This window comes from Oryzias melastigma, linkage group LG17 (assembly GCF_002922805.2).
Source record: "Oryzias melastigma strain HK-1 linkage group LG17, ASM292280v2, whole genome shotgun sequence".
NCBI lineage: Eukaryota > Metazoa > Chordata > Actinopteri > Beloniformes > Adrianichthyidae > Oryzias > Oryzias melastigma.
The window spans coordinates 31,991,849-32,005,292 of NC_050528.1; the positions used below are offsets into that span (position 1 = coordinate 31,991,849).

Sequence of the window (13,444 nt, forward strand, 5' to 3'; positions counted from 1 at the left end):
AAGAAGGTGTACTCTAAGTGAGAAGTGAAATGACTCTGTGGAAACTAGGAGTTTTCATTTTACAGGTATTTTAAAAGTGTACTTTTTTCGCTTAAGTACACAGTTTCAATTGAGCAGTACTACAAAATACCACATCAGATCTGGCTGAAACTTTGTGGGTGACATAACAAGAAGGGATACTCTTAAGTGAGAAGTGAAATGACTCTGTGGAAACTAGGAGTTTTCATTTTATGAGTATTTTAAAATTGTAGTATTTTTTTCGCTTAAATACACAATTTCAACAGGGCAGTACTACAAAATACCACATCAGATCTGAGTGAAACTTTGTGGGTGACATAACAAGAAGGTATACTCTAAGTGAGAAGTGAAATGATTCTGTGGAAACTAGGAGTTTTCATTTTATGAGTATTTTAAAATTGTAGTATTTTTTCGCTTAAGTACCCAATTTTAACAGGGCAGTACTACAAAATACTACACCAGATTAGAGTGAAACTTTGAGGGTAAGAGTACATGAAAGGATACTCTAAGTGAGAAGTGAAATGGTTCTGTGGAAACAAAGAGGTACCCCTTACTCTGACTTTGAAATGAAGCCTTTCTTGCTGCTACCGTAATGATTGTATTAAAGTCGCACGCCGTATTCCAGAGAGGGCTCACTTGACAGCAGTTTAGCGAGAGCGTGCTGGCTTGACACCAGTTGGGAACTGATGCTGCTGAAGCATCTGCTACATTACTGAATAATTGGCGGAAGAAGTTAAACGGCAAGAATCGTAGAATAAAGTTTATTGCAACAAAAGCACCCATTATTTAGCTATGAAGGTTGTTTTAGAAAAGAGAAACTAACTGGAAAAAATGAATAGTTCATTCAGTCAAAGCAGCACTGTGTATTTCAAGCTATTGCCATTGTTTCACAGCAAAAATTAGACTGCTTTGTAGCTTCAAAAAAGCAAAAAAGAAAGGTGTAGAGAACTGCAGGGAGAGCAGCCATGGTTTAGAGCAGGGTGGGGGAAAAGGGTTTTAAAATTCGATAGAAGAGCATTAGATTTCTGATGACAGTAAAATGAGGGGTAAGATATCTGTCAAAAGACATGTATGGATTAAGACAAAAAATGTGCACAAATTAATACGTTTTCACAGCTTTGCAAAACACAAACCAAAAAATCCAAAAACATTGATTCAATAAAGTGCATGCTTTGTCAGATGAAGAAAGACGCCTCCACAATGAGAGCAATTACACAATGATGGACAGTTTTTATTTATTTTAGCACTATAATAATTTTTAAAAAATGTAGATCATACAGACACCAACGTCACCACTGACCTTCACGTTGCTTCAGTGACGTATTAAGCAAGGGATGGCGTAGAATAGAATAAAACAATAACAGCACTGTTAGGGGTGTGTGGTTAAAAACTCAACAACTTCCTCCATATGTCAGATGAAAAAAAAAATCTGAAAAAAGAAAGTACGTTGGGTTTCCTGATCCAACTGACTTTTTTTTTTTAACTCTTGTGCTATCTTCTGGTGTCCAGATGACCCAACCCTTACATTGATGTGTGATCCTCCCATGACAAAGGTGGACAGGATTTCATGTCTGCCACAGACACCAGTGAAGATAAAAAAAAATCCTTGAAAAACAAGCACTACTGTCTTGTGGGGTCCAGGTGGCCCAATTTTTAATATAAACTTGTCTAGGATAGTGCAAGGGTTACTCTGCCACCAGTTAGCTCAGAGTTAGCTTTCTTGTTTTCATTATTGTCATCCATTTTCTTAACACTACATCCCTTTCAGGGTCACGGGGCTGTCAGAGCCTGTCCCGGCTACTGTTGGGAGAAGCTTGCAATCAGTTGTTGTTGCCTAGCGACAACAAAATCTGTGGTTGCTGTTATAATGATCTTTTTTTCCTCCAACAGAGCTAAGGTAACAAAATAATTTACCCACTTTGAGTATTCATTCTAAAAAAGTTCTTTTCTATTTTAGTTTAATAAATGAGCCTCAGGGCTGCACGGTGGCGCAGTGGTTGGCGCTCTTGCCTCACAGCGAGAAGGCCCCGGTTCGACTCCCGGCTGGGACCTTTCTGTGTGGAGTTTGCATGTTCTCCCCGTGCATGCGTGGGTTTTCACCGGGGACTCCGGCTTCCTCCCACCGTCCAAAAACATGCTTCATAGGTTAATTGGTGACTCTAAATTGCCCCTAGGTGTGAATGTGAGAGTGAATGTGTGTGTGATTGAGGCCCTGCGACAGACTGGCGACCTGTCCAGGGTGTACCCCGCCTTCACCCATCAGTAGGCGGGTTAGGCTCCGGCACCCCCGGGACCCCACAAGGGAAGAAGAGGTCAAGAAGATGAATGAATGAAATGAGCCTCAATACACTCAACATTTTGGGACCCTGTGAATTATTTGTGATGTTGTTTGTGTCTTATGTGTTTGTCTTTATCCATACGTTTCTTTTTGACAGATATCTTGTACCATAAAAGTGTCATTGTGAACATTTTGATCTTGAGACGTTTTGTCTGCATAAATGTCAATTAGATAAATTTCTTTTACATTTTACAGAATGTTTATGATTTAAAAAAAAAAAAAGATAAGAAAGATCCTCTGTCTTTTTTCAAATTATCACGATGTTACGAAAGCTCTTACTGTCAGAAAAACATTATTGTTTCGTGGCTCCAGTTGTTCTCTTATGAAAACATTTTTAATAGTACGGTAATGTAAGGAAGAGTCAGCATCAGGCTATAAATCAGAGCTCCAGTATAGAGAAGTGGTGCTCATTATCAAGCGTTTTATTTTTATTTTGTTAGAAATTTTCAACGATGACTAAAAGAATGGAAATAAAATTATTCTAAGGCTTCCTGATTTTTTTTTTTTTATTTTTTTTTTTTTTTAAGCTTTTCATGTTCTTGAATAAATTACTTGAATTGTTTCTGTGTGTGGGCTCTCGTGTTTTTTTTTTTATTTCTATTAAGTATTGCTTTTTATTTGATGATTATGCTGTATATCAGGGGTGTCCAAATTCAGACCTCAAGGGCTGTTGTCCTGCATGTTTTCCAACCAGCCTGCAATTGAAGCTCCTTATTGGCTAAACGCACCTGATCCAGGTAATCAGCTGCAGATAAGTCAGGATTCTGGAAAACCAGCAGGAGAGCAGCCCTTGAGGACTGACCCTGGACCCCCCTGCTGTATATGAATTTATTATGGTGCTGTAGTATTTCACCTACTCTATTTTAGTTTAGTTTTTCAGTAACCTTAGGTTATGTAAAACTTCCTTAAATCAATCCCCTGGTTCAGCTCATCAAGAGATCTGTCAGTGGTCTTATTAACTGGCCAGGTGTCTGAGGAATATGGTTCCACATGCCAGCTGAGAGTTGCACGCTAAATTTGCAGCTACTGTGGTGTTACAGTTTTCTTCTTCTTTTTGAAGGTATGAGTTTATAATGTTATTGATTGTTCTCAATGTGTCCATTTCAGTTGATGGCAAAATACCCAAAAGCTGCAGATTAGCATTAGTACAGATGAGCCTCAGTTCAATGAATGCAGCCTGCATAAGCATCGGGAGACCGGTTCTGCTGACGAGTCCCACAGGACACCAAGAGGTATGCATCTGTCCTCTGATCATTTCTGGAGCCTTATTTGTTTTGCGGTTCCAACTGTTTTTTAATAATCATGTTTTGTTGTGTTGATGGTGTAGGTGTGTGTGGCATGGCCTGTTGGCTCATTCCTGGGTGGAAAGGTTGGTCTTCAGAAATGTGCCCAGAAGAACCTGAGAGTGAAGTCAGGAGACTCTGTGACTCTGCACTTGATAACAGGTCCTGTTCTTCGGGCTGAAGAGGTGCTCCTCTCTAATAGGTGAATTTTGGAATAGAGCGGCGCTTATAAAATAACATCTGTTTGAGCTGGAAAGTATTGAAAACAGGACAGAACTGGAAGATATATGGTATTCTGCATCTAAAATTAAGGATTTTTTTTTTTTTGTCCTGATCATCAGTGGATAAGGGGATGAATTGAGTGTTTTTTGTCTGGGGGCGGAACTGTAAGAGCAGACTCTTCCTGGAGGGAGCTGTCGGCATCGATCTTACATCAGCACGTTTCCACCCGCTCGTTTTTGTGGCTATGGGAGGGGCTGCAGCAGACAGCGCAGATGATTACTCTTAAATGCATGAACGGATCAAATTGCCGCTTTGGGGTTCTTTATAGAGAGGAATGGACAGTAAAATGCATTTAAACCTCAAAAAGTAGAATATTCATGGTAGGGCCTCTTTAAGAAAAAACAAGAGGTAAGGTGAACAAACTCAAGATTGTTGGCCTTTCTTTCTTTTTGTCAAATACTGACATCTTCTGGATGTAGCATACAACTGGAGTACACTTCTATTTTGGATGCCCCAGAACATGACGGGCCATGTTCAAATTCTTGCCTTTCTCCCCAACTACTAAACAACTATATAGTGTGAGACTGGCTAGTGCCCAGGATTTTAAAAGTAATTTGAAAACCATTACTTTTGGATACTCACTGTTGTTTTTCTTTCTTTCCTTTTTTATAAAATCAATTTTAATTTTTTATTTTTACGTGATAAAAATCCTTCAGGTATAAAGCATTGTGGTCTATATTTGCCAATCAAGTGCTCATTGATGCACACTGTTTTTGCAGACTTCTGGAAGATTTCTAGGGCACTGGATTTTGGAATTGTAGACTTAGACAGCTCTAAAAAATTATGCACTATATAGTGCACTAAGTTGTGAATATTGAGTGCATTCAAGCACATCCATGGACTTTGATTATACAAATAGAGGGAGTGTTTTGTGTGGTTTTTTTTTTTTTTTTTTTTTTTTTTAGCTTTATGGCTGAATCATGAATACACATATGAAGGGAGAAAAAAGTTCTGTATTTTTGTCCATTTGTACTCAGGTCAAAAGATGAGACTTCACAGTCAGAGGATTTCAGGAATTTCTTTCTGGGGTCTTGTGGTAAGTCTTTGTATTTATTATATTATTGCCAGAAAGAAGCACAGTTTTTATTTTGTAATACACATACTGATGTCCTATCATATTTTTAATTGTTTGTACGCAACTGTAAGTTTTGGCATACATTTCATCAAACTTTGATGTACATAATTTCTATTTTCATTTTAAAACGCCCCATGTTTGTGTAACGTTAAACATTGATTAGACTTCAGCCAAGATGCCACCACACAGCAACCTAAAAGCCAGTTTTTCAGCCAAATCTGCCAGTGCCCATGCGGTTGCATTTGCAATCAGGCAGCGGTAGTCATATTCTTACGCACCGTGCAAACAGGAACTGAGTTCTTGAGAAAAAATTTAAAGTGTAACCAAACAGAGCAGTTGGAGGCCGACTCCATTCTCAGCCCAGATTTGAAAATTTTTTTAAAAAGGGGGCGGGGCAATTGGGGGTAGACTGAGCGGTGAAAGTGTGGCTTGCATCTATGATTGACAGTTAGGTTAGCTTCATGTAATGTATGTTGGGTCTTCAATGTGGACAGTGGTTTATCATTGTTATGTTCAATTAAAAATGATGGAGAGAGGTACTGAGCAAAGTGATGCAAGTTTCTCCACAGAACTTTCTGTGGAGGTTGAGGATCCCCCCCCTTCTCCCTAGGCTGGCAATCATGGTCCATAACCTTATTGTTTCGAGCCGCTGGCTTACGACCATTGATATACATTACTTGTGTGTGTCAAAATTTGAATTGCAAAGCAAACTGTTACTCATCTCTGGTTTATCAGGGTGAGCCCCCCCCACCTTCCTAGATTTGATAAATCCTGCTTTCACTTCTTTCAGTCGACTAATTAAAAATATTAAAGACTTTCAAGTAACCAATGGAATTATTTGTGATTAGAGAAGAGAAAGTGGTGCTATCTGCTAATGAATTTGCTTTTATGTTTATGACTACAATTGAATTTGTTCCACCTCTGCAGTTATTTTTGGAGTACATCTTCTGGGCGACTGTTTCCTGTTAGACAGCGGTCTCCCACCTCCAGGCCGTGTACCTGTACCGGTCTGTGGGTCACATGGTACCGGTCCACAGACAGGAAAAACAAATACATTCTCTAAAGATTACTTTAGTTTTTTGTTTGTTTGTTTTCTCTGATTCTGAAGCGAGTTTTATTTTGGAAAACTACCGGATTCTTTTCACCACATCTGTCTTGGTCCCTGACTTACAGCAGCCTTTACACCTTGACTCAGGTGGAAGGTTGGTGCCAGTGTTCAGCATCAATGTGTGACTGTAAAGCGCTTTGGACCTTTGAGGAGGGTAGAAAAGCACTTTACAAGTATACACCATTAACCATTTAAAACAGATGTGTATGGAGCTGAGAGGAGGAAAGTTCTTCCATCCTCTGCGTTAGGATTTACATTCTGTCGTCTCAAGAAGGAAGTGGAGGTGGGATTTAGCAAATTTGGGAAGGTGGTGGGCTCAGCCCTAATGAGAATCTGGCAGTTTACTTTTTAATTCAAGCTGTTTTACTTTGTTTTCTGCTGTTTTCCAACTCTGCTGATCTCTATTTTTACTCTCAGAACTTGAACTTTAATGCCATAGTTTCAAACATTTAACTGTAAATTTTTGTTTCTTTATTTTGTGGTTGCTGGAATGATTTTTTTCTGTCTCTTCTGTCATAGCTGGGAGTATTGTCTTACCCGGAAAAGTACTCTCTCTGAGTTACTTTGGCCGTTCATATAATCTCAGAGTCGAGACCATAAAAGGAGAAGATGGTTTCACACTCCAGAGGTCACACCCTTCCTCAGGGATGAGCCCGGAGACAGATCAGTCATCTCTGATGGAGTCCTCATCAGCTGATCTCTCTCTTCAGCTCAGCAGGCTCAACATTGGGATTCCAGACACACCTGGAGAGTCCACTCAAGACGCTAGCACTCCACGCAGACCAACTCCTCTTCCCTTGATCACCTCGCCCCCTCCCTTTTCTCCCTTACAGCAAGCAGGGGAGGCGTCACCAGCACCCCATGTTGTTTTTCAGAACAGTGACACATTCTACTGTCTGTCCTCCTGTACCAAAGTCAGTTATAGCAGCAGAACACAACCGATGGGTCCAGACACAGAAGTGCATCGCTCAAAGATCATGTACAGCAACATTGGAGGACTCAGCAGCCAGCTTGATGCTATCAGAGAAACTATTGAGCTTCCTCTCAAACACCCTGAGCTGTTTTCTAACTATGGTACATAAAATCACACATAGAACAAATTTAAGGCTTACATTTTAAGATGGTTTCACTATGCTGCACTTCTAAGATGTTGCATTTGTTTATTCACAATCTTTAGACCATTTTTTTTTCAATTAGGAATTCTGCCCCCAAGAGGAGTTCTTCTGTACGGTCCCCCTGGCACTGGGAAGACTATGATTGGACGAGCCATAGCCAATGAGACTGGAGCTCACATGACAGTAATCAATGGTCCAGAGATCATGAGCAAGTTAGATATTTTCAAATATCTGATTGGGATTTTTGTGTTTTGTGGGCACATGACTTCTTAAGCCATTGTCCAAAATCTGAGCCCATGTGAATCCATGAATAAAAATGTGTTCTATCTTTGCAGATTCTACGGCGAAACTGAGGCATGTTTGAGGCGAATCTTCACTGAGGCATCCCTGAGGTAAGTATTTCTCCACTCTACCATAATAACCAATCAGCCAGCGGGTTTGTGCACATTAAACATGAAGTTTCCATATTCATATGGAAGATGGTGTGATCCTTTTTTTTGAATAAAAATCATAATACTTTACTTTTTTGTCATAGTAATTGTTCTGTTCCCCATTATCTCAAACCTATTAATTATATTTTAAAACTAATTGTTGAAAAAACAGGAATTGTGACCAAAAAAAAAAAAAACACTTCTCAAAAAAATTAAAAAAGAAAAATACTTTTGACAACTTGTCCACCATGTAAAGCCAATATCATCACACATTAAAACAAGATGTTTCGATTATAGATTATTAATGAAAAGAAGCAAAAATAATATTTGTTTATAATTTATCAAACACTCCAGAGCAGGGGTCAGCAACCTGCACACGCGTCGCAGGTGGCATGCAGAGCAAAAGGCAGAGAGTAAGGCACGCAAAGGCGCAGAAGTATCTCTGATTGGAACAAAGCAACCATGAGGCTCAAGCCTGGATGTATCTGACATGCTTTTAGATAGATCAGTGCCATTGGTTTGAGTTCTGTTGATATCATGCGATCATTCACGCAGCGCTTACTGTGTTTCTGCCCACCCACATAAATATAATGTTCATCACACTGTTCTTGCAACATAGAATGAAAGTTTTAGGTTTCACATCATTTTTCAACAAACTAATCAACATGTTTTGAATGAAAATGCAAAAAATCCAGGCAAAAGTCACAGGTTCACTTTCAGCCAAGCAGCCCAAAAAATAAGAATTTCTGTCCTGAGAGCACTGCTGTCAATTTGACATTTTTCCTGGAATTGTTTTTTTTTTTCAGCTTTTTTCGTTTCTCGTACATTCTCCTTATTGTGCTTGCAAAAAATAATAAAACATTTGTTGGGGAGAAGTTTGTTCCAGCTAGATTTCAGGTCTGCTCTGCTGGAATCTTCTCTCAGGTGGAGGTGTGTCTGCCCACTCATAGCTGTTCATCTCCCGCGACGTCGGTGTGTGGGACTTTCGTGGAGAATCAGAGTTTCTGCAATTTATAGACGTTGGTGCTTGTTATTGTAGAAAATTCATGTCGCTCTCCATTCCAAAATAAAATAACAGTTGTTTTCCTCGTTGCATTTCTAATAGCAGACAGCTCCGTTTGGCTCCCCACATCCCATAGCGGTGCGCTGCTGCCCTCCATTTACAGCCATCAGATTGACGTTCGTTCTCCACCTATTTTATTAAAATAAAAGATCTCCTGTCCAAAAACCACAAATAAATGCTATATTATCTCTATAATTTAATGAAATATCAATTACAGAATCTAAAAGGCTTAAAGTTTATTTTAGACAGAGTTTTGTTATGCTGATCTCACAGTTTGCATCATAGTTGGTGATGGCACAGTTGTTTTGGAAAAAATGTCAAATTGGCATTTCATCTAGTAAACGTTGCTGACCCCCCGCTCTAGAGTATGGTCCTTCATTTTGGCACAAATCCACATGGATTTTTGTTCTTAAAAGAACTTTATATTTGATGGAATTACTTAAAATTCAGTGTTTTGTTTTGACAAATGTCTAATTTAATTTTCTTCATTGAGTATTTTGATAGAAATTACATGGAAGCTGACACAGCTTGCAGTCTGACTGCACCCGCATGCTAAACTGGCCGGAAATGAAAAAAACTAACCTCGAGATTCATCAAGTGAACCTGCTCTCCAGCAAGTTTGGTTTACAGACTAATATTCTGAACTAAATTTCTAGTCCGAAATTCAGTCTGAAAAAGCACAAGAAATCCTGCTATTTGAAATGCTTTACATTGACCTCCTGTCAGGTTAGACTAGACTATTTGATCATTTCCATTTCCATTTATTTAGTTTCAAGAAAATAACTCTGGAGCGCTACTAGTATCTGTTTCCATGCTTAAGCTTTTTCTATAAACAGTTGGGCCACTTTAAAAATTGCAGCTTTTCTGGGGATGTGTAAGCTTACAAAATTTACCAAGTGAATGTTGAGACAACTGACTGGGTCACCTGCTGTACCTCCATCCATCCATCTTCAGAATCCGTTGAATTCCTTTTGGGGTTACAAGGCCACCTCTCTGTTGCTACTGGGCAAAGGTGGGGTACACCCTTAACTGGTCGCCAGACTGTTGCAGGACCACACAATCACTCCCACACACGTGCACACCTAGGGGCACTTAAGAGGCACCGTTAACCTAAAAAGCATGTCTTTGGACTATGGGAGGAAGCTAGAGTATTTTTCTTAGACTCTCTGGGTGTGTGATTGTGGCCCTGCGACAGACTCGCGACCTGTCCAGGGTTAAACCCCGCCTTCGCCCCTCAGCAGCCGGGATAGGCTCCGGCACCCCCGCGACCCCGAAAGGGACGAAGCGGTTAAGAAGATGGATGGATGGATCCAGGGAGCAGGGGGAGATGGGAACTGTTGCAAATGAAATAATGTATCTGCTTTAAGGCACATGGTGGTGGAGAATTGTGAACTTTGTGACATTTCTTCTGTGCTCTTGGTCTGACAGGCAGCCTGCCATCATCTTCATCGATGAGTTGGATGCTTTGTGTCCAAAGAGAGAGGGGGCTCAGAACGAGGTGGAGAGACGAGTTGTTTCCACTCTTTTGACACTAATGGACGGGATTGGTTCCGTAAGCTTCTTCAATATTTTCTTCTTCTGTTATATCCTCTGACCCTGGGTTCTAAAAAATAGGGTTACGCAATATTATTCTCTTACCTTCATACAGTGTATGCAGACTAAATGAAATGGCGTTTCCTTGGTCAATGAGAGTGGAAAAATAAAATAATAAAATAAAATAAAATAAAATGAAGGGTAAGAGATTAAAATACTAGTAAAACCTCAATATTTAAGAGAACAAAATTCAATAAAAGGTGCATAAAGATGGAATAAAAAAAGAGCATTCCCACCCACACCAACTCTTTTAACCCCCAAACTGCCTCCCCTTCTTACTCCTAGATCCGTCATGGGATTGATTGGTTTGTGCTATTAAGTTTAATTTTAAGTTAAATTAATTTATGTAGCGCCTTAAAATGACCTTGGTCAAACGGTAACTGTACATTAAAAGTTCAAAAAACAATTTAAAACCACAGCTAAAATATAAAAAAGAATTGCAGATTAAAAAAAAATCAATTAATCGTGACCTGTAAACAACCTAATTAACCTATGTTAAAGGGTAACCAAACACTAAATCTACTTTTTTGGGGCTGTTGACCTCTATAAATAGGGCTTTAAAAGTGTTGTCTGTTGGTTGTTCCAAAATTATTGACTATTTAAAATAAACTTGTTTAATTCATGAAAATATAGTCAAAAAAAATGTCTGTGTGCTGCCCCCTACAGGTTGACATGTGTAATTTTGTGATTGGTTAACTGGTGTAAGTCCCAAAAGTTTCATGTCATCATGTTCTGCAGCTCCAGTATAAAAACCCTGCCCATCTTTGATTTTGTAACGTTCAGTAATTAGCTTTAGCATGGCTCGTACTGCCTTCAGTTGTCGAAAACCTACTGCTTTACACAAGTTTCCAGTGGAAGTTAGAGAACTAAGGTTGAGAGCAATTGGCATTATATCCAGCAAACTCTGTCCTGTTGGTGGATTTGTAATAAAGATTTTACTCGGGATTGCTTGATTGTTTGTTTAACACATTGGCCTTTATTAGATATGATGCTAGCAGCATTTTACTACTCTCAGACACGAGTCCCCTTCGAACCCTCAGCTACGCCGGCAGCCCTGCTGTCGGGGATTGCAAAAGCAGTGTCTTGAGCATTGGTATATATTAAGATATATATATATAAAATATATTAAAATCTTCAACCTCCTCAGAAAGTTCTGTGGAGAAACTTGCATCATTTTAATTGAACATAACAATGACAAACCACTCTCCATATTAAAGTCATTACATAAAGCTAGATTAACTGTCAATTATAGATCCAAGCCACATCTCCACCGCTCTGTCCAGCTCCCCCTTTTTGGCATTTTTCAAATCTGGGCTTAGAATGGAGTCGGCCTCCAAGTGTCCTGTTTGGTTATTTTTAAATCACAATGATTTTTAAACTAATAATTGCATTCAAATGTTTTGAGGTATTTTATTTAAGTTTGTGTCAGTGGTCATGCTATTTTCTCACAAAGATGATAATGATAGTGAAAAGTACCATATTTTTTTGCAAAACAGTAGCAAAAAAAATTGCTGCTGTGTTAAGGGGGGCCCTGTAAAAATTATTTTTATGGGGCCAAAAATCTCTAGCGGCGCCCCTTGTGGTGTCAAATGCAGAGCTTCATTCAATTAACATGATTCTGGCATAGGTGTTTTTGTTGGTTTAGAGGGTGACGATTTGGCATCCTCTGTAGAACCAGTAGGACGGTATGCAAACTGGAAGGGGTTGAATGATGCACGATGGCTGGTGTTATGTGTGGTCACAAGACAACTGGTTTCTTTGCAATTGGTACTTTGATGAGCGTTTTAAAGCATTTGGGAACCATTTGAAATAGGGCTGCCACAAACGATTATTTCAATAGTCGACTAATCTCCGATTATTTTTTTCGATTAGTCGACTAATCGGTTCGTGCGGCAACTGGATGTAAAACACACATCTTAACCATCATTATCTTTAAACTTGAGGTCTTTAAGCTATATTCTAACTAAAATAAAGACAATAGTTTATTAATCTTTTAATGAATCATGCAGCTTTTCTCCTTCATTTGTTTCTGGCATTAAAACAAGACTTAAATCAAACGAGGTAATCTGAATCAACTACAGAAAACTAAATAAAAGCCTGCAATTCTTTTTTAAAGCTTTAAAACACATATTTAATAAAACAAGTATAAAGTATTTCAAAAGCTATTAGCAGATATAAACACACTCAAAATATTTGGGGCCCAATATTGAGGCCCATTTATTAAAGCAAAACACTAATAACATCTTTGAACTCAAGATATTCCTATATAAAACCTCTGGATGGCAATAGAAACAAAGAAAATAATAAAAAGGGGAAATTTATATTTTAAAAAAGGAGAAAAGGAGAGGATGTTAGAATCTACAACAGTACTTTCATTCTTTCATTACATCCACTGCACATGCGCAGACCGATACTTCATATTTTCAGTTTGGTGGAGAACCCATAAATCTGTGTAACTTCTTTAATGTTGTGGTTGTTTTGCTGTTTGTTGTCGTTTTTGTGACTTTAAGTTACATTTAATTGTAGCTTAATGCAGATAATGTAATACTACACTTGTAAACTTAGCTCTGGACTTTTAGGTGAGTTCCTTCACTTCTGGGACTCGTAGTTTTAAATCGTTGCATAACTGCAGCAGATCCATACCGACACACAGCCTCTCTGTCTGCGCGGTGAATGTTTCATAATCCGCTCTTCGAACTTGACGACATGATCTCGGCGCGGAATATAAATGAAGCCTTAGAAGAGCGCAGATTATGAAACGTTCACTATGCAGACAGAAGCGCCGTAGACACGGATCTGCTGCCCATCTTCTGGTTCATCTCCAAACAGCGCAGTAATGACAGCCGCGGCAGAGCTAGCTGTGTTAGCGCAGATGTTAGCTTAGCTAGACAAAGCTCTCTGTTCAGCGTGATCAAACTCTGTCTCAACATGCTTCGTCTTCAGGTGATCATTTATCGCCATAGTGCTCTCATGGAACACGAGTTCTGTCTTGTAGAAATTACATTTGACACTTTTTCCTCTTTTATTTTCCTTATGTTTTCTTCATTTTTGAGCTAGCTTGTTGTTATGAGCCTACCGAGAACTTCCTGTGACGTCACTGCTGACCGGATTAGCACCACTGCGCATGTGTGACAAAGA

At 39.1% G+C, this 13,444-nt stretch overlaps 1 protein-coding gene across 2 annotated transcripts in view; it reads left to right on the forward strand.

The window, feature by feature from the left end:
- spata5 (spermatogenesis associated 5) overlaps positions 1-13,444 on the forward strand; it is a gene marked incomplete at its 3' end in the record, with an annotated part of 96,466 nt that overhangs the window by 1,774 nt on the left and 81,248 nt on the right. Inside the window, 8 exon segments of one of the 2 annotated variants that reach the window (XM_036216217.1) lie at positions 3,116-3,192; positions 3,464-3,588; positions 3,684-3,841; positions 4,899-4,957; positions 6,624-7,178; positions 7,302-7,431; positions 7,555-7,611; positions 10,142-10,265. In XM_036216217.1, the coding sequence (XP_036072110.1) occupies positions 3,508-3,588; positions 3,684-3,841; positions 4,899-4,957; positions 6,624-7,178; positions 7,302-7,431; positions 7,555-7,611; positions 10,142-10,265 (1,164 nt within the window). 2 annotated transcript variants of the gene reach the window in all.